This window comes from Melanostigma gelatinosum, assembly GCF_949748355.1.
Source record: "Melanostigma gelatinosum genome assembly, chromosome: 17".
NCBI classification, from domain to species: Eukaryota; Metazoa; Chordata; class Actinopteri; order Perciformes; family Zoarcidae; genus Melanostigma; species Melanostigma gelatinosum.
Genome location: NC_136650.1, coordinates 8,221,523 through 8,248,965, shown reverse-complemented (window position 1 = coordinate 8,248,965; position 27,443 = coordinate 8,221,523). Strand labels below are relative to the sequence as shown.

Genomic DNA, 27,443 nt, shown 5'->3' with positions numbered 1-27,443 from the left:
AACCCGTCGGAGCTTTGCAGTAGCCACATTTTATCTCTGTGACAGCCGCATGGCCCTAAGGTGTGATGTACTTATATCCGTGTGCACATAAACTGAAGATGTGGTCGTACACAGAGATTAGAAAATGTCACGTTGGCGACTTCATGTGCTGCACTGCAAGAAAACTACAGTAAATATTTCAGCACTTTTAAATCAGTAAAGTTTTGACCTCATGTCTTGGTAGTATAATGGAAAAGAGACAGATTTTGCAGTAGTTTGTTGGTACTCTTTAAACCTAAAACATGTGCAGATCAGTCATCGCTTCAATCTGAAGGCTGCTGCAATGACAACTTGAACATCATGTTAGACTTCTTAACACAAATTAAGACGGTTTGATTAGAGGGAGTGACCGTTTCTTTTCTCTGATATAAACTGTTCATGTGTCTTACAGATTATGTGAAAAACATTTGTAAAAGTGTAAATATATTCTGTTCATAGGAAACACTTAAACGGATGTGTAAATCGACCATCCGCACTGAGAGAAGAGACATTACAGAATTATGAAATAAACATCTCATCTGACAAACCAGATTCTTGTCTCGTCGTATGTCAAGTTCGTCTTCACGACAGCTACAGTTACAGATAAGAGCATGCTTCTGCAATTACAACAGAATGTTATTTTTTATCATTGACGTTTGACACAACCGCATCAAATAGTTTCCATTGCTGAATTCAAAACAAAGTGTCCAAATTTGTGAATAAGGACAACCGTATTTATTTTATCCATGGATAACATGAGTCTGTAAAAAACAGCAGCCATTCAAATTGTGGAATTTAAAAAGTTATTTATACAATATAAATATTTTTTTATGGGGTAACAATTGGTTTAAATCCCATTTCTAGAGATGTTTTATAATAATGATAAACTGTAATTCTACTGACGTTGGGTGGTACAATGACATATACAGCAAAAACCAGTCATTTACTAATCTGTATTTGTAACCAAAAGAAAGCAACCATTCAAATTAAGAAATTCTAAAGGCATTTACTTTTTATTTTTCAAAATTTTAGTGAGGTTTTTAATGATCAGCTGCAAAATTACAAAGTGTATTTACAGCAAAAATCAGACACAATATATTAAGTTATTCGGTCGTCCCCTACAATATATTCATTACAGGTTTCTTAAAGTAAAACCTTATTTTCTAAAATATAAAAAAAAATGATCAACCGAGTCAATAAAATATCCACAAAACTGTGTCAAAAAAGTTGTGTCACATACTTACTGTTTTATTTAATTCCCCTTTAAACAAATACCACAGTCAAAAAGAAAGGAAACATCATGTAGTCCATAGTAAGAACTACAAATGAAATTCAAGAAAGAAGAAAGCTGGTGAACTGTATATGTTAACGGCATGATACGAGGGTAAAACTACCTGTGAACCCAAAACTGGATAGCAACCGTAGCATCTCCGCATCATGACATCTTTTAAAAACTCCTGTGATTTTTAAAAGCCGAAGAAAATGTCACACTTGATTATGGTCTACTCTTGAAATGGTAAACAATCATTCAGCATTCAATATGGCAACATTTTCAAATATGTCCTTTCAGCATCTTCAAAAAGCACATTTGATAAGGCTTTCGAACACATTTGGGCAAAAGGCATTTTTAGTGTGAAATGCTTTGAAGTGGCCCATTTCCTATCCGAACCCAATTCTCATCACCAAAGGTAAAATATTCTCCTCACACTGGCTGCTCCGGTACCCGTCCACAGCCGCTGCAATTTTAAAAACGTGCATTTCTACCGTGGTCCGTCAGTCATCAGTGAACATTTTCCTCTGGCCTAAATGCCAATCAGCATTTTTATCCAGAAAAGCTTTTTCTCCCTCTCGTCAGACTCACAACTGCAATCGATGACAGACTGGATATATCCACAAGCAAATTCCATCAATTGCGAGCAAGTGAATTACACTGAGGGTCAGTGCATTCAGACAGCAATGTGCATTGTTGCTTTTATTCCCTGACTTTCTATCTGAGCTGGTGGCTGTGATTATAATAGTCATAAAGCAAAGAGGTTGGCTGGATTTACTACACGCAGAGTTGCCAAATAGTCCAAAAAAAGACACTGGTCAAACTACCTGCTTACAAGCCGAGCTGCCTCCTGGACGAGAAACAACACTTTACATGTTAAGTTTTAAGTTAGAATCCTAAAGATTTCCATGAAACTTTTTGATGCAACTTATATCCGGCACTTTTTCCGGTAAGAAGCCGTTCAATGTAAATACGTCCAGTTGTTACTTCTATAGTGGGTTTCTTTGTTAAAGTGGAGTCCCCCATTCTTGTGCCGCATTCAAACTACCGTGGCACGCATAATGAAGTCACAGCATTACTGTTTTCTTAGTTTCACCTCGTTGATATCAGCCTCGCTACGTGGCTTTCCTTTCATATTCTAAAATCTCCAGCATGAAATCAGATTGCGGAAGCTGGTGGTGTGAACGTGAGCTCGTCTGGCTGCACCGTTAACAAGGTCCCCAAGCTGCTCTCCTGTAAGTGTGACTGGAGCATTGAATGGCACTTGCTGTCAACCACTGGTAACCCACGGGTGTTGCCACATCAACCAAGACTGAAATCTTTAACTTTCAGTCCTAGAGCCTTTAAACTTCCCTCACATTTCTTACATTTCTCAAATTTCGTTTCTTAGATGACCTGAACTAATCCACATATCCGGCACCAAAAAAAAGACACAACAAACTCATTTAAAACAGCACGAAACCAATGCGATCCTGTCTCACCCCGACTGTCACATGAAGGCAAAAATAATAGAAATGTCTTTTAAAAATACTAACGCACTGTTCTAAGGCAAATCATGCACAGCGCTCGGCAAAAGACTCTTTGTGTCGACAGGAATACAGCAAACGAAGAGGTGACGGGATCACGACAGCGTTTACAGAAAGACAAAACCAGGAAGACCGTCTTGGCACCCGGACTGCAAAAAACCTTCTGGACTTCAGTTTTGTCGTTCACATTGTTTAGTCTTGATAGCAGGAAATGATCAGACATGCCGCAGGAAGACAGTCAGTCTCTCGGTGGCGTTTCACCGACTCGTATTAAGTGCTTCTTGTCAAGTTGCTGCAGTTTAGTTCGAGAGGTTTTTTTTGCAGAGCAGCGCCTCGATAATCTCAGTCAGCATCAAGAGGGAAACAATAAAATAGAAAGGAGGTGAAGGTTGTTTTTTTGTTTTGTTAAATAAACATTTCAACAACCGAACACCCTGAAATATCGATAATATCCACAAACGAAGGAAAACGTAGAAGTGGTTAAGAGGAGTTCATTCTCGTCGTGGTCCAGCCAATAGGAGGGGCAGACCAGGAAGTCCACAGCGGCAGAGCTCCGTTAGACGTCCAGCTTTCACACCACGTACTGGTACAAGTCCGCCTTGCCGTGATCGGGTGTTGCGAAGGGACTCATCCAGCCTATCGAGAACGGGTGACCAAACACCAGCTTCATATTCATCCATTTGGACCTTTTGGCCCATCGTCTCTCCTCCTTCTTGAGATGTTCGATGCCCTGCGGTTAAAAGATGCGACAAACACACGAAGATGTGAGTCTCCGGTGCTGAATCACGCTCAACGCAGCAGAATATAACCAGTGAGCGAGATTAAAAATGAAGCGTGTTTTGTATTCTTTCGGGGGGGGTTTTTTGGGCTCAGAGGTCTTAATCAGGGTTTAGGGTGACTCACTCTCAGCATTTCCTGATGTCAAAGAACACCACACACACACACACACACACACACACGAAGCTGCACCAACAGGGCAGAAACCTACAGGCCCCATTAGAATAAAATGAACTGGAATAGATGATGTTTGTAGTGAATATTAAAAACAACGTGAGTCATCGTCGTAGGTGGTTTGAGCAGATACGTTTTGAGAAAATGCACGAACCTCAACCTACCTGGAGGCTAGACAGTGAGTGAACTACCTGCTCCTGCTTTCATCTCTGCTCCGATTTAGTGACAGAATAAATTCTTATTTTAGGAAGTCAGAACCGCTATATAGACTAAAGAAAGCTCTACATTCATGCCTGGGTAACTGCCTAAACCCAACCAATCGCACCACAGTCTGAAGTTCATGTCAGGAACCAACTGCTGCCGTTTTCACTCACCGTCTCGTCGGTGCAGATGGAGTGGACCTGGGTCCCAAACATGACTGCGGTGAAGATCAGAAAGAGGAGACCCTCGAAGCAGAGGATGATGAGGAGGATGACCGTTGCTGGGGGAGAGAAGTTACTGCACTCTGGGGAGGGAGGGAGGGAGAGCAGAGAGAGAGAGATGTCTCGTGCAAACTACAAATACAGCCTCATGGTCGCAGTTTACATCCATATCTGTCCAGAATGTAACCTCGTCATCATTTCATTCTTTTAGACATTTGTGTGAAATTGTCATTATTTAGCAATATGACTTCTAGAAGCCACAAATGTGATTTGTGAGGTCACAGTGACATTTGATCGTCAAATTCTAAGCCACGACTCGTCTCTTTGGAGTATAATCAGACACATCTGCACGTTTGGATGTTGGTAAAACAGTGCAGTCGCTGAGTGAATCTGGACATTTAGCAGCCACTTCGTCAGTATATCACTTACTTGTCCAGTCTTCTTCAAAGCAGAACACAAAATGGAGGGCAACCAAGATTAGCGCATGGAAGGATACTAGTGCAATGTACATCTGCGGAGGGGGAGAAAGCACAACAAAGCATAAGATTTGGTGTTCAGGTAAGATTCTTTAAATAAACAGGTGTGAGGCCCTTTTGCTGACGGGAGAATGAGCCTGGTGACCGGAATGCGGACATTATTTCTCTGTTACGCTTTAAATGATTTACTCAGCGGTTTTTTCTTGACCATCTGTGTGTTTGGTGTTCTTGTGTGTTCTCTTGTATTGGCTTATTTCAAAAAAAACAAACTGTGTGCAACAAAAATAAGACATTGTTTTTGCGCGGTGACATCGGGGCTCCGGTGTACCAAGGACTCACCGTGAAGAGCACAAAGTATTTCTGGTTGCTTTCTCCGACACAGTTGTTCACCCAGGGACAGTGGTGGTCCATCTTCTTGATGCAGCGTTTGCACACACTGTGGACACATGAACATAAAGAGGACGACACGGAGTAATAAATATGTTGTGTTGACATATGACAGTGATACGACTGGACTCCTCTCGATCATGGTGGCTTGACTGTGTTAGTATTTGTCTGTGTGTGTGTGTGTGTGTGTTACTCAAGTAAGGTCTGGCATCCTTACAATCCATCATCTGACAAGGCAGGAAGTCACACTCCATCTATTTGTGCGTTTTGTTTCTGAGTGAAATCTAAATTTAAAAAGCTGCCGTCTCTTGCGTGTAGTATATTATTCTTATTATTCTCCACCGAGACAGAATGACTCACTGGCTCTACGATTCAATTTACGCTGCAGTGTTTTTGTGCTTTTCATGCCTCGGGATCCCCGGGGAACCCACTGAGCAGCCACAGAGGGAACTCCTTATCATCCACCTGCAGGGGAAATGCTCCACAGCTACTCGAGACAAAGCACACACAGGGGAGGCAGGAGGCCCGCCGGTGCAGGAGCAAACACACACAGACGAGGGAGAGGGCTTCAGCAGAATACTCTAATCGCCCGGACCTACATCCTAAAAGTTGCAGAGTTTGCGATCTGCGCATTCACAGGGAGTGCCGTACCTGCAGTGGTGCGCTCTGTCGGGCTTTATGCTGCAGCACTTGGGACACTTGTACACCACCTGTCCTGGTTTGAGCTGCAGGCTTTCGATGAATTCTTTGGTAGCGTTCCCTTTAGGCACGGCTCCCTGAGAGAGAGAGAGAGAGAGAGAGAGAGAGAGAGAGAGAGAGAGAGAGAGAAAATAGAGAATGAGTAGGAATTCAATTGTATTTTACAGTGTTTCCTTGTCATTCATTTAGCTGCAGGAGCTCCTTAAAGATGGAAATTGTCTTTCACAGCAAAGGGAAAAAAAGAACCCAACCAGAGTCTGACTGACCGGGTCTGTGCACATGGCCTTGGCGTGCGAGGCGAGGGCGAGGATGGCGAGGCCGCTGAAGATCACCCCGTTGAAGAGGCTGTAGATGACGTTCTTGGCGGGCAGCAGCATGACGAACATCACCACAAACTCGGCGTACAAGACCAGAAACCAGGTGATGACGCCGCACACGATGCCGCAGCCGTCGCGGATGAACCACATGGTGCCGGAGCCGTTGCGGGGCGGGGGAGGGGCGCAGTGCTCGGGCCTCAGGTAGCCAGCCTGCCTCTCGATGTCCCTGGTGCGGTGCGCCGGGCTCTTCATCCTACAACGCCCGGGGCTCCGACCGCATGCTGCGACAAGGGGCAGATGGAGAGGAAGAGGGGCAGCCGAGTGATGCGGAGAAAATGAAAGAGAGGAATCGGAGAATGAGGTGAGGGATTTTTGGACGTGGGAAGGTATCAGTGGAGCAACAATTGTTTTTGCATGCCAAAACAAACTGACTTCTTCCCGCAGGCCGTCACTCAGATGAGCACTTGAATCAGTCATACATTGTCAATAACCCTGTAACACTGCTGCCATTATACATTTTACAGTTGTTAACACACCATTTTTTTCATATGCACATTTCATCTGTTACCCTCAATGTAAATCACACACTGTACAGGATACATGTACACATAATCATACAGCCCATGAATATCCACTCAATATGTATTTCTTTGCACTATTTGTATGACATAACACTTGATTTGTACATAGATGTTTATTTTATTCTCATGTTTTATGTTGTTGTCGGTAATTGGTGCTTTTTATACCTATTTCTTCACATACTTGTGTACATAATTAGCCTTTACCTATTTTCTTCCAGCTTCGTTGTCTTTGTTCCCAGCTGTTATGTCTATTTCTGTGTACATTGAGAGCAATGCAAAAACCAGAGGCAAACTCCATGTACCGGTACTCTAATGGTCTGCTAATTGTCTCTATAAAAGTGTCCTTACTGCATTGCAGCAATATCACAGTATAAGAGACGAGTGCTGTACCACAACAATTATCTATCTAATAAGTGTTCTATATCCTCGAGGAATATAAACGAAGATAAGGGCTAATATGTCCACAGTGAGGACAATACACAGCAGGATTAACTGAAGGAGGAACAAGCAGTGATTGGCCTCATCCCAACAGGACAAACAATCCGCCCAGATTCCGCCGGCAGTGAAATGAAGACGGCGTTGTTGGATTCGGAAACTGCAATTCACCATTTGGCCTTAAAAGTGAACCAAAAACAATGCTTCAACGAAACAGCCTCCCCGGTTGTCCCGAGCGGCACCGGGGCCTGAGGTTTCTGTCCGAGCCTTATGAATAAGCAATTGGGCAGGTCTGAGGGTGTGAAGGCGAAGATGATGTGACTTCAAAGGGGGTAAAAATGTCAGAAAACCAAAAATAGACCTCCCTACTATATGCCGATAACATAGACTGGAATCAAACAGCTGATTCCCGTCTCCTCCCTAAAACCTGAGTTTATACTGAGCGCAGTGAAGTTGGTCATTCCTGAGGACTCCGTATATCCATGAGGCTTAACTGAGCGATAGCAGTTACGGAGGCTTCCCCCGAGGACAGGTACTTAATCAGGATGAAAACGACACAGAGTGTCTACGGCACGTTTGGGATGGAATAAATCAAAGCTTTCTCTGGATATAGCCAGGTTCAGATAATACTCCGACTGCAACAATTCTAGCAATTCAACTCTGAAAGCAATTGGGAAAACGTGGGCATTGTCTTAATAAAAAATAATTATATATATATATATATACATATATATACACACACACACACACACACACACCGGTACTTTGTGGTTAGAATGGCTATTTTTAAAGTGCAGTAGGCGCGACCCAAACCCTGCTGCGTAGCCTCTTGACCCTTGTCACCACCCAGCAGGAGTCGGGCGCAGTGGGAGGTCATTGCTCATTGTTGGAGGTCTGGTGTGTCTGCGAGTATCACTTTCACTAGAAGGCTGGGATGACTGAACCATCTGGCTGGTCTCCAGTGGTAGGCACTCTAAATATATTTGCACACATACTGTACTTAAGCACAGTGCTTTAGCACAGTATTTCCATTTCATGCTTCTTCATATTTCCAGGCAACTTCAGCTCATTCATAACGCTGCCATCAAAGACAGAGAAAAGCTGAACACGTCACATCAGTTATCAGAATGACTGTCTCTTACAGTATGAACCCTCTCAGGTCATCTATTAGCATCGTGCTACCTGTGCGCAACAATTTCTAATATTTTATTTTGCATTGTTTTAGAATGATGTTCCTTTTAAACTTTTGAATGTAAAGCAGTGTAAACTATCTTCATGTGTGAAACTTAGCTTGCCTTAAAAGCAGTATTAGTTTGTAGACAAAATGCAGATTAGGATTTTTTTTACAAAATATGACACTTTGTTTTAGTCTAAACTAACATTATTTCCACCTTTACCGGCTACAACATTTGCTTGTTGCTAATAATCGGAGAAAAAAAATGTAATTTAATTAATTTCTTACACAATTATATTCCCTATTTGAGATGAGGCATCACAATCCCTAAAAATGTGGACTTCCTCAGACCGACTTGCCACACAACTTGTGAGCACAAGATATATATTATTTAGGCCTTTTCCCTTATCTATAAAGCCACTGTGGGATTTTACAATTTCATTACAAGATCTTGGACAATACTTGTTAAACAGGTTTAGTTTCACCAGTCAAGCTAACGGCTGATGATTCATGATTCATGTGACTGTTTATCAGCTGGGGGGAGGAGGTAGCCCATTTCAAGAAAGTCCTGCTTCCGGTATCGGGCACACAGGCCGCGTGATAACGACAGTAATTGTTATCTGGACTGCTTCAACGTTTCACTCCATTGGAAACAAAGAAGCTTCGATGGCCCGAAACAAAACAGGTTTACTGAAAATGCAGATGATTGGACAAGAGAGGACTTCCTACAATAAAGTGATGAAAGACCTCGAGCAAAGCTAACTGCATATCCAGAGTTCAATAACACAGAATAAGTCAATAGTGCCTTTTTTTTGGTACAGTGGAAAATGAGTCTACAGATTTCTTTTTTTATTTTATAACAACTGAATAGCTTGATTGTTACAGAGACGCTTTACAGAACAGCCTCCTTTTCTCTTGAGTCGACCCGGAGACACAACAGTTAATAGCTTCTGTATTGAGATGCTACCAGAACGCTGCCTCTGCAGTACTGTAAGACGAGATACACGATGTGATTCACACTATAACGGGGACTCCCTGATTCAAAATGTATGCGCGGCACAGTCGGCTATTCAATCAATGATTCATGGGTATGTTTAATACCCTGCTGCTAGAATGCATTCGAAGTACCTGACAGCACTGACTGATGGCAGGATGAGTGGCACGAAGAGAGATGCGATGTAGAGATGAGAGGCGGCTGGATTTGACCTCCTGTTGAGTTAATTAACACTCTAATGTGATTTCACTTCACTGATGACCTCCTCTGGCAATCTACAGAGAAAACTACTTCCAATCTCACTTGGATTGGTTTTAGTGACACATTTTGAGAGCTTGGTTTTAGTGCAGACGTGTGTGACCCCCTCCAGATTCTTTGGTATTAGTGGATTAACTACAGGAAACAGACCAGAGTGTCAACCAGATACTGGTTGACAGGTGAGGTGTCAGTACGCAACAGTTTCTCCTATCACAGCGGTCAGAATTCATGACCGTGTCTAAATACTGTGGCGGCGCCATTTTTACAGCTGGTTTCAAAATGTGATAATACGCTATATGATAAGATACTAATGTGAGCAGCTGCAAACTAAACTGAAACTCCTAACTGGGTCACAGAATGTTGGTAGACCACTTACATTATACTTGTTTACAATACTGTTATCTGTTTGTTTGTGCACTATGTTATTGTAAACTTGAATATGTTACTATTTTTAGCACTGTGTTGATTGTTGTATGTTATGCACCACCCGCCATGTCAGATTCCTTGTATGTGCAACATACCGTGGCAATAAACGGTTCTGATTCTGATTCTGAAGTAAAACTAGCAACCTGTGTGTGAACGTTGAACTTGGCCACGTGGCATGCAGTCTTCGTAGAGCGGTGCAGGAATGAGTCCTAAAACCCGGAAAATGAGTCCGACTTTTTTGCTCTTTTTGTTCCCTCGTCTCAAAGTCAATCGTTTTTTGGTCAGATGCCTAAAATGTTGTCTGTTCGACAGTAGATACCCCTCTGGTGATATTTTAAGCTTTTACGTGACTTAAAAAAGACCGTTTGCTATCAAGCGGCTAGATGAGACGACAAAACGGCATCAAGGCGGACTCCGCCGTCACAGCCTCGTCGTGTATACTCACACTCATGTGACCGTGCCGTAGTTCGTTTATGGCCTAACGTTAGCATTGTCCCTTCTGGCAATTCCATTCACGCTTCAATGATCATAAAAGTGGTTCTCATTTATGTCAGTATCATAAATTTATGTAAATATTTAAATATTCGATTAATGTTTCAAACGTGAAATGATGCAGTCTCAGATCGCAGCCCTGAAGTTGAAAACATTTAGTAAAAACTTTTTAACTGTTTTTGGTGTGAAGTATAGGGTTGCAACTAATGATTATGAGCAGAGATGACAAGTGTCAGTCAGTGAAGATGTGTTTTAAATTTCATCTCCAACAACCTCTGAGAAGAGAAACAAATATCTGGGAATATATCTTGCTTTATGCTTGACTTTCTAATAGTTGCATCTCAAAAGTAACATTTGTACTATAACAGTGCAAACACACTGGGGAGTAACATATAAACTAGCATGCAACTAGATAAGATGAGATAATCACTCGTTTATTAAAGCTTGGTTGATTTGATTTAGTAGAGGATAAATAAGACACAACCTAAAATATGATGGAAAACTTAATGGAAAATCACAGTCAAAATCTCCAAAGTGTCCTTGAGCAAGACTCAAGCGAAATTGACCTCTGACCTCCCAGAATATGGGTGAGCAAAAAGGGGAAATGATGTTGTCATGCCCAGCGGGGGCTGTGCAGTTATTAAGGAAACATAGGGCCATAATTAATTAACTTCCAAAAAGTGATAATGCGATCAACCCGACCAGGAAGTGACAGGCAGCAGGAGCAGCATATCTGGACTTCCATTAGTTCATAGCTGATAAGTACCATGCAGCGGTAATTACATTCAAGTAGTTCAAGAGTTCCACGTCCACTGTGTTTTTCTTCCAACATACCTCTCACTCTCCAGGTTTGTGGAGAAAAGTTCCTCGAAGTCTTCGTGTAGTTTCGAGCCCCGGGAAGTTAAAAACACAGCAAAGTGTCTCCTCCGCCGCTCAGTCTGTTAGCACAATCCCAGCTAACTTCACTGATTTGCGGTCAGATGCTCCCAGCAGCTCCGCTCCTCGGCTCGAGCGTTCTCTGCCGCCTCGGTTTCGACGGGGTGTTAATTCACCGCGTTCGTGTGCTAATCACAGCGGGGAACCGAGCACTAAAACGGGCCGTTACCTACCTACTGCTTCGCTTCCTCCTCTGTGAGAGAGAGCTTTGCGTGCAGCGGTCTAGCGGAGCAACACAGCGCAGAGCGAAGCAGGAAGTCCGATACTCCTACACAGGGTGTTCGTGCCCTGAGCGAGGTCTATCAGGCAGCAGTTTCTCCCACTATGTTGACTCAATACATATCCCTTATTTTGGGATAGTTTCATCAATTTGTCTTTCTGAAATGCAAACCAAAGTCAAATAACGAGCCGTATTTCGTTTTTGCAAATCCCTTTTTTGCTTTTTTTTTCCCCTTTAAAACGAGAGCAGAGCACAACAGGTAACCCGAAAAGAATAATATTTCAAAATAAAAGTGAAGGCAATATAATGACTGTATGCAAGAAATGAATACATTAATTAATTAATCTGGGCCGATGGGAGTGCGTTAGCATCAGTAGTTGACTACAGGCTGTTTAATATTCATTTATCTATGTACACAGCAATAATTAAGTTTTCGATTAATGTCAGCTACTAAATCAGCCTCATTTGTAGCTTGCCTCCATCCATTTATTTGAAAATATTTCCTCAGCCCAAGAGTCGGTGGTAACGGTGTTCTTCACCCACACAGGAGCATGTCATCTTTAATGTTCTGTGTTGTGTCTCTTCAGATGGCAGCGGAGTGTGGTCCTCTGCACCCGCAGGAGCAGCCGGGCAGGACGATCTTCGTGGATGTCTCCAGTGACTACCTCCTCTTTGAAGACAAGGAGTTTGTGGTCAAGGCCTTCAGGTTGTTTCATCCCATCGTTTGGTTTTTGCGTTCAGGAGCATGATCGACCCGGAAGACTGAATACTGAGCTCCTGAAGGAACTAGGTAAATGCACTTCATATATTTGTGTGTTACTCTTCTATTTACTTTAACACCGGTAGTGAAAGATGACTGAAAAGCATAAATCCACACCCTTCCATACCCGTTACTCATGGTCTCCTTTCTTGTCTTCGACCGTATCACACGGCCTTCATCAACAGATCCACTGTCAAGCTCACGGGTGGCTCAAACACTTGGAAAGTTCTATGTAGGATTCCATGACAACTGATCATTATACTAATTGTTATATAACAATGCACAGTAATAATCCAAATGGGACTCCATTGATTCCCCAACAAAAAGACCACATTTTAAGCTAATTTTTTAGTAGAAAGTCTTTAAATGAAATAATATGAATAATCAAGGGGTATTGTCTTACTTGTGTTTTCTTTAAGTTTGTAGTGTTAGTACACCTCTGTTTAACTAAAGTATATTTTAAGTCTTCCACACCCACATTGTGTAAACTGACAGCATACTTGAACAGAGAGCAAGAAACTATTTGCTTTGTGTGTTAAACTGTAATAAAGGAGTTATGCAGCAACCAAATCTTTGCTAATCACTTTTGTTTGTATTCCTTTTTTTTCTTCATTGTCATTATTTTTTGTGCATGTATTCATTTTTCAGCATCACTGTCCCATATAGTTTTTTATTATAAGAACTATTAATCACAGCTTCATTATTTTTTACCTGAATAGTGGTGAAATAAAATCCTTATTTTACAAACCTATTGTGCTTAGTTGTGTAATTTTTAATTGTAAAATGTAAACTGCACTAACAGTCCCTAAATACCCTGAAAAAACAATAACGACCCATGGCCCTTTGCAGCACCTTTCATCAGAAGCATAAAATGGGGCAGCACTGACCACTTGTGGCTCAAATCAAACATCGCATTTGTTTTTCTCTGAAGTAGTAAAGTGAACTGTTAGTTGTGACCCATTCTTAGTCTAGAGTTTCTAATCCACCAAACCCACACAGACACTGAGAGAAGATCCAGCTATGATCCAAAAAACAATGGGAGATAGAACATCTTGATACCGAACAATCCTGTTTCCCCGTCTGCCACAGACAGATCTCATTTCAAAGCCCACTGGCGGAAGGGAGGGATGTTTACAGTAAAGTCCAATTATACGTTTTCCGCCAGAGTACATCCCATGAACCATAAAGCCCATGAATTACAGCTAAGTACCGTTATTTAGAACTGAGGCAGTGCGCTGCCCCACATTTTATCCGGTCCCTATAAATCACGGCTGCTTTCTCTGTGGAGGAACACTAGCTGTTGCTGTTTGAGTGAGGCCAGACACTTCTGTGTTTGGGCAATCTGTTGTGACGCAGAGGGTGAGCTGACCCACACAGTAGGAGGACCTGAGAGGGGACTAACCCCATCGCTGCTGCTGCTTCCCACAGAGATGTGAAGCCCTCCGTCGGGACCAGACAAACGGTAACTGCAGCATTTGACGCAGGAGGGAAGGATCTCTTGTGATTCCTATCACAACTTGTTCATGTGTCTTGGATAGAAAGAAGCTACGTGGGTTGTGTGCAAAAGCAACCTTGTGTGCATGCAGCAAAAGGCTATCAGCGGGCTGCTGGAATCTAATTTATTGTTGAGAATCCAAGATTAAATACATGTAAAGGAAAATTATTCATCTTTCATTCATATATTTAAGAATTACACAGCAACCAGCAGGCAACTGTGAGAAAGCCTCCAATTCTATAGGCCATTCTTTTATTTTTCATTTATATATTTATACAATTACACATCAAACAGGACGTGAGAACAGTGACAACGACTCCAATCACTTGGTTCCTATCCAGACAACACATTTTCCTTGCCGCACCTGTAATGTGAAACTAAATGGAAAAAAGCACAGTCACCTTTTTTTATTAATCAGGTAATGCTTTATGTGTGCATTTGCTGGGGTGATTCACCTCATGGTCATGTGGAATACAGTGCATTGGTGTATTAATACATTTGATAAATGAATCATAACAAGGACCATTTATGAAACTGTCACATTTTCTTCGTGGCATATCTGAAAAGCACGGATTGGGGACAGAAATATAAATGGCACTTTTTTAAATTCTCCGGTTTGGTTCTATTTCCACAATCACCACAGAGGGAGGGAGAAACTCATCTGAAACTTCACTCAGATGATCAGAATTTGGGGTTTTAAGGGTTTGTAAGTCAAATAAAAGGCATAGGCAGTAAAAGACACACACAAACAAATACATAAGAAGAAAAACCTCATGAAAGTGGTGCAAAGATCATGAGGAACATAATCGCCATTAAGATGCTGCCCATAACACTTTAGTGATAAATGTCACATTCTCTGTAACATGAAGTGTGAAAGTTCATTCTTCCCCTTGAATAGTCGTTTAAAAAACAATATAAACTCTTAACATAGAGCACTTCCTAGCTTTCTCTGTGGTTTACTAATATTCACTAAAGAGTTGAAAGTCAACACATTTGTGCAGTTAAATTATTTGACAGACATTATGCTGTGCAAACCATATCATTTTGAAATAAATGTTCTTTTTCCTGACAAATTATTAATGGAGAAATGTATGACATATAGATATATATATATGCACAGAGCCTCACCAGGAGGCATCATATCATTGTGTATATTTTGTGTAAAGGAGGTGATGGGCTGCGTGTGTCTAATATATACAGATAAGCAATTAGTCAAATAACAGCAAACGTTTTGCTACACATACACCTGGGGCCTTGCGGCCCGGGAGGGTTTGGTGTCCTGGGGCAGTTGCACATTCCTTGTGGGTAATTCAGCCATGTATGAAGTAAATACGCCTCAAGTGCACTGATCTCTATAGGAGAGGAGCAGTTTGAGGCAAAGCAACTCATCACAGAAAGAAAGAGAGACAGATTGAAAGGATGGATGGATAGATATATGGATAAGATAGTGTGGCATCACAAGGGGCCAGGTATTGGAGGGGTGCTACATTCCCTTTGTAGATCAGCAGCCACACCATAAAGATGGCCGCCGATCTACATACTACAGCTCCCAGAATGCCTCAACACTCACCCAGGTGTGGGTGTTTAAGCCACCTAATTGAGGCGGGACTAAAGAGCTGCAGGAGGCAGAGGAGAGAAGGAGAGAAAGCCGTGTGCTTTCACTGATTTAATACCAAGTCATGAGCATTTTTATATTTGACAAATCAATAGATTTAAAGGATTGATTTCAATTTTACACACGGCTGTAAGGAGCTCCGCGAACAAAGTTGGTCTGGAGAACTGCATAAAGTCCAGTACAGAACCAGACTGAGAAAGATTGAAAGAAAGAAGACCCGCTAGCCTGTGAAACCGAGGACATTCTAAGTTGAGTTTTTTTCTAATATTGTTCAGTTTAATGAGCCATTATCCCCACTTGAACGCTTTTGTTTGTTTTGGACTTTTGATTTCGATAAAGAGAGATACCTGAGTTGCCTCGTAACAGAAGAATAAAACTTCACCTTTTTCTAGGAATCTTTGATTTGTCTGTTTTTGTTAATTACCTTGCACCACCCCACCCTAGCCGGCCCCAGTGACTTCTCATGACATTACACGAGACAGATGGATAGAAAGAAAGAGGGATGGATATAAAGAAAGGATGGATGGACTCTCCGAAAACCGGTTTCAGCTCTCTCATTAATTTTCTCTTGTTCAGTATTTTTACACAGTTGAACACAGTTGACAGTTTTTCCCTTGTTCAATTCAGTTCATTTTTGTACAGCCAAAAATTACAAATTTGCCTCAGCGGTCTTTACAATCCGTACACATGAGACATCCTCCGTCCCGGAACCGTCACATCTGAACAGGAAAAACCCTTTAACGGGGAGAAAAGAGGGAGAGACCTGTGGGAGCGCAACAGAGGAGGGATCCCTCTCCCAGGATGGACAAAAGTGCAATAGATGTAATGTGTACAGAATGAACAGCATAACAGTTACAACACATATGACAGAACCACGGCAGGAGGCAAGACCATAGTCCAGGTATAACCAGGACCCACGGAAACCTGCGAGGCGAGAAAGCACAGAGACTCTGGGGAAGAAGCAAAGTTAGTAGTAATGTGTGAAAAGTATCGTGTCAGACAAAGAGTCAGTCAGACGGAGTCAGAAAAAAAGTCAGTCAGACAGAGTGAGATAGTCAGAGAGACAGACAGAGAGACAGACAGAAAAATCACACAGACAGACAGAGACAAAGACAGAGGGACGGCCAGAATGTCAGACAGACAGAGTCAGAGAGTCAGACAGAGTCAAGCAGAAAGTCAAAGAGACAGACAGTCAGGCAGAAAGTCAAAGGGACAGACAGCAAAATCACACAGTCTTTAACAATAACATACTGTGGCGCTAGTACAGAATGTCATGATGTCTCATATCAGAATAATGATAAAATCCCTTCTCTTCTACCTCTAACTAACTAAATCAGTGTATCTGTTGCACAGTTGTTAGATGACGCGATTCTAAACACTGTATTGGTTGTAGGAGTCGCTCTGCACAATCAACTCATCACAGAATTCACTTCCTCCTCCGAACACTAGATGTTGGGCACGACTTACTCAGTAGTGTCAAAACTTCCAAGGCTTTATATTCAGATATCACATTCAGAAGTAATGTTGTGTCACAAGTCCAAATATTATTCCAAACCAACTGTTTGCTCACATTCAGTAGTGGCATTACCGTGGTTTAGTCTAACATTACAATATCTGTTCAGCAGTAGAGCGGAGCAGAAACAAGAAGAGTTGAATATGTCGTAAAGTTACATCTGAAAGTGTTTGGCTACGCTGTTTCTAACTTCTGTTCACCATTGTACTGTAGGCGTGTAGGATGCTGGTACGGAACCTGCTTTTAGGATGCGAGTCTTCACCGGTCCGCTGGCAGTTTGTGGAGGATCTGCATAACGTCCATGTTAGATGCTGGCTGGTTGACACGGCGATCCGTCAACTTTGATGATCAAAAGATGAAGGTGAACTTGGCTGTCCCGGACATTTAAGCTCCTGTGTTCCCATTGAGCAACGATCCAACGTTAGTGGAGAGAAAAGCAACAAAGAAATGCATTACGGTTAGAATTCCAATGTTAACCAAAAGAAAAAGTGTCAATTCCTGCACACACATTATTAGCTCTGCAGTTGAATTATTGAAGTAATGATGTTTTGGACACAAGGGCCTTTTTGAAGACAGACCCACCACAAATGACTCAGTGATGTACAGTCCTAATCTAGGAATTATCCACCATAGGCCGCCATTAGAAATGGCCCATCATCAGCCATGTCCCGAGGGACACAAGAGCCGACCTGCTGTCTCTGGAAACCACAGGTCAACCGCTTCATTTATCACCATTCATGAATAAGCTATCAAATGCATTCAAATCATCATTAGAGAATTGGTGATCTCAACAAGGTTAATTAAGCAGCTGCTCATAGAGAATAAATGTAATTCCTTGATTCAGGTGTATACTGTATGTATTCCAGCATTGCCCGTATATATCGCAGGATAATAGGATTTCTGTTCATTTTTCTACACCAACCTGCTCTGATAGTCTGTGTGTACTGACTGCAGTCGGCTTCATTGTGAACATCGACAAAAAAATCTTGACAGGTTCCTTCCAAGATCACAAATGTCTTGTCATACAAGATGCTGTGCTACACTCTTGACATTTTAGCTTGCAGACCACAGAAGCTACTATATCCAAAATATGTCCTAAATATAGTGTACACTCGCATATTCATTTTATTTTAGGTGTCTAAAATACATTTTGATGTTCCCCCGTCTACAGCAGTACATTACTTTTCTTACCTGTGGGTACTCCAGTCTGCTTCTCCAAACTAGAGGCGTGAAGATCTGGATCGTCTGGATCTCCTCCATGTGTTGAAGATGAGCAGCTGTGTCTCTATCCGTTTGTCTCAGTGGAAAGAAGTTGTTCTCTCCCATAATGGTGCATCTCTATCCAAAGGTTGTTTGGTTATGGCTAAAGACACAGAGGTTGTGATGAATGCTGATGGGGGGGGTTGGCTAAGGAGAAAGGAGAAAGAGTACAGCGTGTCATACAATGCACTTCTCAGGAACGAATATTATGAATGTTACACACATTTTATATACCCATTAAAGAACAGATTATGGGGAACAATATCACAGAAGCCATTTTTACACACTCCAAACACAATTATACTTTACTAATATAATCAACTAGAAGATGTACCACAATATCACGTATTTTTCGCCATGAGTCGGCGACAGAGATAGGCAAAGATACATCAAAATGTATTTTGATACAAAATACCCCTCAAATAAATGTATCAAAATAAAATACAAAATACTGGTGCCAGAAAATGTAACAAAATACAATACATGTATTTTGTATTTAAAATATAGGAAATGCTTTTTTTCTGGATTTTCCGGTTTCTCACAATTTGGTATAGCAGAGCATTCAGGTTTGGGCTATATACACAGACACGTCAGTGTAACTAAGCACATCTGTGCTTGTTGATGGTCCTTCTTGAACATCATCTTGCTGAGACATGTTGTCCACCTGGCCAACTGTAAAATGTATGAAATAATAAAACTAAGAATACTTTCATAATATGCCTTTTAAATAAAATAAATTGGATATTTAATGTTTTGTTTTTTTTAAACAAATGGACATCTACTGTCATAGCCTGGCTAACTGTGAACTATATTGTCTGCCAGTAATTAATATGGCATTATGACATTCACATTGAGAAGATACAGCATAACTTGTAATACAGTGAGATTAGATGCTCATACGTCTCTTGATAAGGTTATCATGAACATATAAGCTCCCAATCTCCCTCTTCCTATAGCTAGCTACTCCACTGACAAGTTAACTTGCTAAACACTGGCTATGCACTAGCCTAGACAGCATGCTAGCATCATTAGCATGTTAGCATCGATCGCTAGCTTGATATTATAACCATCATCATGTATATACAATAATCTATGTAGCCAGACCCAGGCATACATTATACATCAACTAGTTGACATCTGTCATGATGAATAAAAGATCAAATATAAAAACACTCAGTTAAATATTTAACTTGACAGACAATCCGTTGAACTTGAAGATCTTAAGACTGAACTCGTGAACTGTTTTTTGATTCGTGGAGAAAGTATTTTATATACAAAATGACTCCACTCTAAAGTGTTTTGTTACAAATTGCGTTTGATTTTTATCGGCCCTATCAAACACAAATTACAAAATACTGAAAAGTAATTGAAATACGTATTTCAAATACAAGTAATAGAAATACTGCCCATCTCTGGTCGGCGAGTTACGCACTCTGGACAAAGCTATGAACACAAAGCTAAAGGCTAATGCTGCGTTCACACCGGTCGCGTTGATTTTTTGATGCGCGTCGAGATTACATACAAAGTCTATGCACAGACGCGATGAGACTGGCGCGCCTCGATTTTGCGATCCCGCGGCGCGTTGGACGCGTTATTGCAGTGCGGTGGACGCGGTGGACGCGTTGGACGCCGCAAAATCGCCAACGCGCGAGTTGAAATTTTTCAACTTCAGCGACATAATCGCGTGACGCTGTGGCGCGATAGCCTATCAGCGTTGAGTTGCTGCCCCCGTCATCAGTGCCGTAGCTCCTGCCGGTGCTGAATCGCAAACAACAATGGAGGACAAATTAATAGTGGCGGTTTGTGGCTTCCCCGAGCTCTACGATACGTCGTCATATCACTACCGCGACCGAACTATGAAAGATATGGCATGGAGGAAAGTAGGTGAGGACATCGGACAACCTGGTAAGTTATTATTATGTCTTTGTTACTTGATTCTAGCTATCGGTTGTAATTTACTAACTAGCTATATGAACCATGTTAGCATGAAAGCTAGCCCAACCACCGGCTTTCACACTAAATACGTTATGCGTTCCTTGTCAGATGAGATTTGCCGACGGAAGTGGAAGACTCTCAGGGACACCTATTTGAGAAAGAGGAGAGAGGAGACAGAGAGAAAGAGTGGTTCAGGAGCAGGGCCATCAAAGAAGTGGAAGTACTCTGCGGTTATGTCTTTCCTCAACCCCTTCGTGACTCCCAGGAAGAGTAGCGGTAACATGGGGAGGGTCGAGGGAGACAGTACCGCAGAGTACTTCACAGATGCAGGACCAGACCAGGACGACATGTCAGAGGCAGCAGCAGGGCCATCTGAGATTGACAGGAGAGGTTTGTTGAAGTGAAGACACAAAAGCACAGCAGTTAAGTCATACAGAAAATATTACTACAGCTGAAGTAGTAACGACAGGCCAAAGCAGTGCAAGAGGTTTGTTTTTTTCATTTGGCAAAGCCTGGGTCTGTATAGTCTTCATACTTATTAAAAAAAATGTTTCATGAGCAAAAATAAGTTATAATAAAGGAGCTTTGAACCCTGGGCTCCGGATCTTAAACCACTATACTGTCATAGCTTTGAAGGCAAATTACTATTTAATTAAAGCAGCACTTTTGAGTCATAAAATTGTTTTATTGTTCATGTTCAAAGATGAAACAGATTGGTCATCAGAGGACGGTGAGGAAGAACCTCAAGGTGCTGCTGCTCCTCCTCCTCCTGCTGCTCCTCCCGCTCCTGCTCCACCCATGGGTATGTACATCACAAAAGTTGGATTGCATTTTTTTGTATGAATACAATTTATGCATTCATGGTATGTTTTTCACAATTACAAATATTTACTTTACAAGCTATTGTAGTGATGGGATGCAATAGTTTCACGAAATATGTTGTTTCCATGTCATACAGGAAAAAGAAGGGCCCCAAAAAGGCCAACAGGGATCGAGAAGCAGCAGGAGATAGAGAAGCGCCTTCTGCAGGCATTGGAGAGAGACACCCCTGCTCCACAATCTGAGGATGAACTCTTCATGAGGAGCCTGGTTCCTTCCCTGGAAAGATTGCCACGCCAGCAAAAGGAATATATAAAATTGCAATTTCACAAAATACTTTATGATGCCAGCACTGTGGTGCTGAATTTGGAACATTTGGAACAGTTGGATTAGACATCTGGGGGACAATCTTTCCAGGGAACGAACCAGGAATTAAAAAAAAAACAATTAGTTTGTATTTTGTAAAAATTAGTTTGTTTTTTGTATATGTTTTTTGTATATGTTTTCTATACATTTTCAATAAATAAATGCACTTCATTTCATGTTACTTTGTCCATGTTCTTTATTGTAGTTTTACAAGAAATAAAGAAAGGATACAACTTTTATTTATATATATATAGATATCTATCTATCTATCTATCTATCTATCTATCTATCTATAGATAGATAGATAGATAGATAGATAGATAGATAGATAGATAGATAGATAGATAGATAGATAGATAGATAGATAGATAGATAGATAGATAGATAGATAGATAGATAGATAGATAGATATATATAGTGAAGGACACACTGCTACAACATATATTAAGTAACATTGCAGGAAGTTTGCTCAGTAGTAATGTGTGGGTGGCTCTTAAAAGAGCCGTTTTGGATGCGCTTGGGCATTACACGGTGTCTTGCCATTGGACCGTTCCCTCAGCAGAGAAGTAGGATGTGAAGGCCTCCCTCACCCTGATGGCTTCTCTTGCAGAGTTGTTGGCAGCAATTCTTCCCAGATCTGGCAGTGGCTCCACCTCTCCAACCGGTATGGTCACTGCAGTTGTTGGGGTGGTTTTCCGCAGGAAGTTATGCAGAACACATGTAGCCTTCACACACTTCTCTGCAACTTCTGGGTGGACCTCAATGGCTCGCCTGTACATCCTCCACTGAGAAGAAAGGATCCCAAAGGCATTCTCCACAACCAACCGAGCTCGGGAGAGACGGTAATTGAAGATCCGGCGGTCCCTTGGAAGGATGCGGCCGGGGAATGGCCTCATGAGATTTTTCCTGAGTGGAAAGGCCTCGTCAACAACAAAGACGTGCGGCTGAAGTCCTTGGTGGTCAGCTCCTGGTAGTGGCAGGTCAGCAGGCAGTTGGAGGGTGCCAGATTTAAGAGCTTGACCAAAAGCTGAGTTGGCCAGACTCCCACCATCGCTGGTTCTTCCGTAGCCTCCGACATCAATCAGCCGGAAACAACATTTCGCATCCACAACTGCCAGGAGAACTAATGAGAATGTTCCCTTGTAGTTGTAGAACTGAGATCCGGAATTAGCAGGGGCTTTGAGGACAACATGCTTTCCATCGAGTGCTCCACAGCAGAGAGGGAAATTCCACGCTCCTCAAACTGCACAGCAATTGATCTCCACTCCTCTGTGGTGGGCACAGCCATGAACTCCTCCACAAGGCAGTCCCAAATAGCTGTGGCAACATCTGGGACAATACCGGCGACAGTGGAGACCCGACACGGAAGCTGTTTGCGATGGTCCTAAAGGAGTCACCAGTAGCAAGATATCTGCAGCACAGAAGAACATTCAATTTAACAGAGTTATTGAACATACTGTAGCTGCTAATATAAGTCGTTTTTTATTGATATGACTGCACAGCTGCTGTCATGAATAATAAACATCTTAAATGCTGGTGATTTTCGTAAGATTACGTTATTTTGAGTATTGTCGGACTTCGGATCCATCATGGATCCAAACTCCATTCAGAAAAACTATGTTAAAGTGGCTTCCTTGCCCTGTTGTGGACCGACAAAGCCTGAACTTATTTCATTCTTTCATTAATTCATTTTATGGAACTGCCACTCACCGGAGACAGACGGACAGGCGCTCCGCAGCTGAGATGGAACGCCTGTAGTAGGTGTCCAGTCGACAAATCCTGGGACCGACCCGAGCCAACAGGTCATCAAACTGGCTAATGGTTAGCCTCATGTAGCGCTGGAAGCGGCAGTCATCCAGACGTAGTTCCTGGAGAAGTCTGTGAAATTCACCGAGCTGTGTGCGCCTACGGATGCTGTTATGGACCCAGAGACGACTGCGTTTGGCATTCCGACGTTTGAGGGACTTCCACAACACGTACAGAGCAGCAATTGTCCTTATTCCTGTCATGGTTGACGGCGGAAAACAATGGCGGCCAGATCGAGGCTTCCAGGACGATAAACCACGCCCCCTCTCCGGCGCTACGAGATTTTGCGGCGTCTGGTGTGAACACGACCGGCGGCGCGTTGGACGCTTTTTTGCAGTGCGTTGGACGCTTTTTTGCAGTGCGTCAAAAAATCAACGCGACCGGTGTGAACGCAGCATAATACTGACAACTAGTGATGGCGAGATGAAGCCTCATGAGGCCTCGCAACACTTCAGCCAATTGGTTCGAGAAAGGGTTCATTACTCGAAGCTTCATGTGCACACGATACCACCTACTGGCCAAGTGTATAATCACAGGCAGCTGTATCTGAACCACATAATGTGATGCATTGAATTGTTGTGTCTGTTATGGCTGTTGGGAATGACTGAATTACAAAAATGTATGACCAAATAATTTCTGTACATAAATGATCACATATGTGCATAATAAAATATTTTTATATATTTTTTGAATGTATTCTGTGTGTGAATTTTCCCAAAATGGGAGTATCATATGATATGGCAGGTTGTGTAATGATGTTATTATGTCATTTTAGGAAAATGGCATGGGCTTAAGCAGGCAGAGGACAGTGAAAGTGCTTGTGGAACTAGGAAGAGGGGACTGAATATGCTTGTGGAACTTGGACAGTGATGTACAGGACAGGGGACATTTGATTCATTTTTATTCAGAAATAACAGTTTCTCAACAGTGTTTGGTTTTAAACGATTCCTTTTTTTTGACACGACCTCTCCGGCCTTTGAAAACACCCTTTCACAGGGTACAGAAGATGCTGGCGTGCACAAAAACGCAAACACATATGCCCTGAATCCAACATCATCCACAAGACTGAAGGGCTGTGTGTCCGTCACTATCATGGAGACGAGGGCTTCATCCAGCTCTTGTTTTCTGGTGGCTGGTTAAAAGAGAATAAATACAGTGTCTGTTACCTGTCTTAATTTGCACAATACACAAAAGTGAACAGGGAAAAATTGTGATGGTGCATTTGTAATATTGTAATGACTTACAATGGCTGGCTGAAGCTCCAGTTTCCTCCTTATTCTCATGCAAGGCACGGTAATGCCTTAGCATGGATGAGGTGTTGTTATTGTACCCCAACTCCTTGGAGCACAATAAACACCTCACCTTTGAATAAAAGAAGAAACTGTGAAAAATACAGTTCTTGATAAGCAAACCTAATGTGTCTGAAATAGAGTTAGCTTTAGCTTACCTTATTAGGAGTTATCAAATCAAAGTGTTCCCACACAGGGGAAATCCTCCTCTTCCTAGCTGGCTCCATCACCTATCCTTCTCTCCTCACTCTCCTAACTCTCCAAACTATCTCTCTCTCTCTAAACTCTCCAAACTATATAAACGCTATCCAAACTATATCTCTCTCTCCAAACTATCCAAACTCTCAACTGACCGCAACTCTCCACCAACAACCCACATTTTGAATGGAGCCTGAGTGGTTTATATTGCTGTCGAACCTCCCGGCAAACTCTGAACCACTTCCCGAAGCAGTCACGTGGTACAGCCGGGCAGCGAGGCTTCGGACGTCATCATTTTTGGCTCCTCCCCTACATGAAGCAAGCCTCGATACGCGCTTCAAGGAAACGCCCCCTCCATTACTCGACACACGCTTCGAAGCGTCGGCACATCTCGTAACATCACTACTGACAACCAATACATCGGAAAGCAAGAGAATTCGACACACATTCCAGAGATATCTTCCAAATTTATCTCAGTGAAACCATTACAGAGCTATGAGCAAACAAGCACCAGAACCACAAACCGCTTTATCAATAATAATCATAACTGCACCTCACCGTGAGCTGATTTCGTGAAGAGAATGGATAAATCCCCGCTTATTTTGATTCAAATGTCTTCTTCTTCTTCTTCTTCTTCTTCTTCTTCTTCTTCTTCTTCTTCTGTGGTGTTTAATGGCAGCTTGCATCATTTTTGTTGCATTACTGCCATCTTCCGGTTTATACTAAACTTTCCCCATCAGACCCGTTGCTGGCAAAAAGTTTGTAAAGCACCTTCTTCCCAGGTTACTAGATCCCCACTCAATTATATTATTGGACCGACGCGTCCGGTGTGAACGCACCTTTAGTGGTGCGAAACAGATTTGGGAGTAAATAGAAAAGAAATGTGTAAATATTCTCTCATCACACATTCACTGACGCGTGTCGGCTTCTTGAGTCGTGTCTTACAGTCTCCGGCTACTTTAATGTTTGGTGTGGGTGATTTTAAGTTGTGGAAGGAAACTTCCTTACTGCTTAGAACTATATTTATATATATTTTTATTGATTTGCCCAAAAGTCCGTTTCACATCGCTGGTCTCAGCTGAAAGAATAAGAATACATCAAAGTAAAACATTAACGTGAATACACGTGTTATTACAGTCAGATCTATCGCGTTATAGATGAAGCAGTGATATTATAAATCGGTTAATTTACAGAATGACTCAGTTCGTGATTTCTTGCCAGCTGTCCTTCCTGCATTTGTCAGTTTAAACCGCGTTACTTTCAGCCTGAATTATGTTCATGTTCTTGATGTTGTCGTTTTCAAAGCCACACAGGAGCCGGTTTCAGGAGATATGCCATTTTCAAGCTGGACATCTGCAAATAAAAAAGTATTAGAAAAACACATTGACTTTCAGACCAGTTTTGAAGATCTCTTCACCGGAGACCATAGACGTATAAACGTGTCTTCAACGGAACGCTGCTGAACTGGATTTTACACAGGATATACTTTATATTGTTTGTATATTGCTATAAGCCAAACAACAATGTTTTGACCATGTTTATTAGTACATTACTTCGTTTTACTCACGTCCTCCACATTTAAACTGTGTACAGCCCCACTCGCTGTCCGTAGTACTACGGACAGTAAGACAATTACGGAAAATACACGTGTATTTTACATGTGAAATGTCCTAAATTACTCTATTTTATAACGTTTTATAACGACGAAATGTCCTAAATTACTCAATTGTATAACGTTTTATTACGACGGCTGGAGATACACTCCAGCCTCTCTAACTTAGAAAAATGCAGAGTCCGTGCGCATGCGTGTTCCAGCAGTAAACAGAGTTGTATTATACAGACAAAATGAAATCCGGGTTAGTGCTCACTGGGAGGCTCCAAACAGAACGTTGCTTGGCAACGGCGGAACAAGCAACGTCACGCCGCGTTCTGTCTTTATGACGTCACGTTCTATATATACATCTATATATACCCCAGAGAATTGTTGTCAAAAGACATAAAGGATATTACACGTTAACTGTTACACTGCATGTTAAATAACATATATATTACATCTGAACTCTTTACCTCAGGATTTTTAAAACCAGCATCGAAGATGGCAGACGAGAATAATGCAACAGCAATGAACGTGGGTGAATATAAGAAGACCAGTGATCGCATAGATACAGACAACCTTCTCTCTTTAATGTGGAGCATCAAAGATGAGTTCATTTCTCCTAAACCGTCAGTGACAGATGTTACAGATGTCATTGAGATAGAAACAGCCCCCTATCGGCTTAAATGTGTTATGAATGGGATTCGGACAGTAGCAGAGTGGAACTGTGGCTATAAAGAATGTCTCATCAGCAAAGCATGGTGGCATAAACATATCAAAACATCAAAAGTCATGATATCCAAAGACGAACCTCCCGCGGTGATAAATGGGAGGACTGTGGCAGTTCTTGGGAGGACCACGTTGTGGTTCAGATTTGATGGAGGCGCATTTTCCAACAGGCATCCTTTAATAGATTTCCGTGTCGTGGAGGGAAGCACACCGGAAATTCCTATAATTGGCCAGAATGCAATGCGTTACCTCACTTACTCGTTCACCAAAAAAGCTACATTAGGTTACACCATCAAGTCTTGCAATTATTCCGTTTCTTGTAAACTGAACGGAATATACACGGAGGCGGTGTTGCGTTCTGAATCGTCAGTGTCCTATGTACACACTGCATGGACAGATTTGCACATGCCGAATAAGGTCAGACCTTTGGCCGAGCTAAACAGCGGCCAAGGGTTGATTCGATTTATAGCTGGTGTCCCGTG

General features: G+C 42.0%; 2 protein-coding genes across 2 annotated transcripts in view; one reads left to right on the top strand and one right to left on the bottom strand.

Annotated features, from left to right (window-relative positions):
• Positions 1–1,115: 1,115 nt before the first annotated feature.
• LOC306791419 (palmitoyltransferase ZDHHC3-like) lies at positions 1,116–11,543 on the bottom strand. Its single transcript, XM_079288131.1, has 7 exons — positions 11,261–11,543; positions 6,016–6,347; positions 5,702–5,826; positions 5,003–5,099; positions 4,617–4,698; positions 4,140–4,270; positions 1,116–3,544 (listed from the first exon to the last, which is right to left on the bottom strand). The coding sequence occupies exons 2-7, from the start codon at positions 6,316–6,318 to the stop codon at positions 3,386–3,388; spliced, it is 897 nt and encodes a 298-aa protein (XP_079144257.1). The 5' UTR covers positions 6,319–6,347; positions 11,261–11,543; the 3' UTR covers positions 1,116–3,385.
• Positions 10,649–27,443, top strand: part of ppp1r36 (protein phosphatase 1 regulatory subunit 36) — a gene marked incomplete at both ends in the record, with an annotated part of 53,845 nt that continues 37,050 nt past the window's right edge. Inside the window, 2 exon segments of the mRNA XM_079287758.1 lie at positions 10,649–10,657; positions 12,170–12,288. Of these exon segments, the coding sequence (XP_079143884.1) occupies positions 10,649–10,657; positions 12,170–12,288 (128 nt within the window).

What these genes read in the sequence shown, in the direction of transcription:
- LOC306791419 (XM_079288131.1), bottom strand. Translation starts at nt 6,318, where the DNA reads ATGAAGAGCCCGGCGCACCGCACCAGGGACATCGAGAGGCAGGCTGGC. An exon ending in AGGCCATGTGCACAGACCCG is followed by an intron (nt 5,827 to 6,015) that starts GTCAGTCAGACT and finishes TCTCTCTCTCAG; the next exon opens with GGAGCCGTGCCTAAAGGGAA. An exon ending in AATACTTTGTGCTCTTCACG is followed by an intron (nt 4,699 to 5,002) that starts GTGAGTCCTTGG and finishes CCCCCTCCGCAG; the next exon opens with ATGTACATTGCACTAGTATC.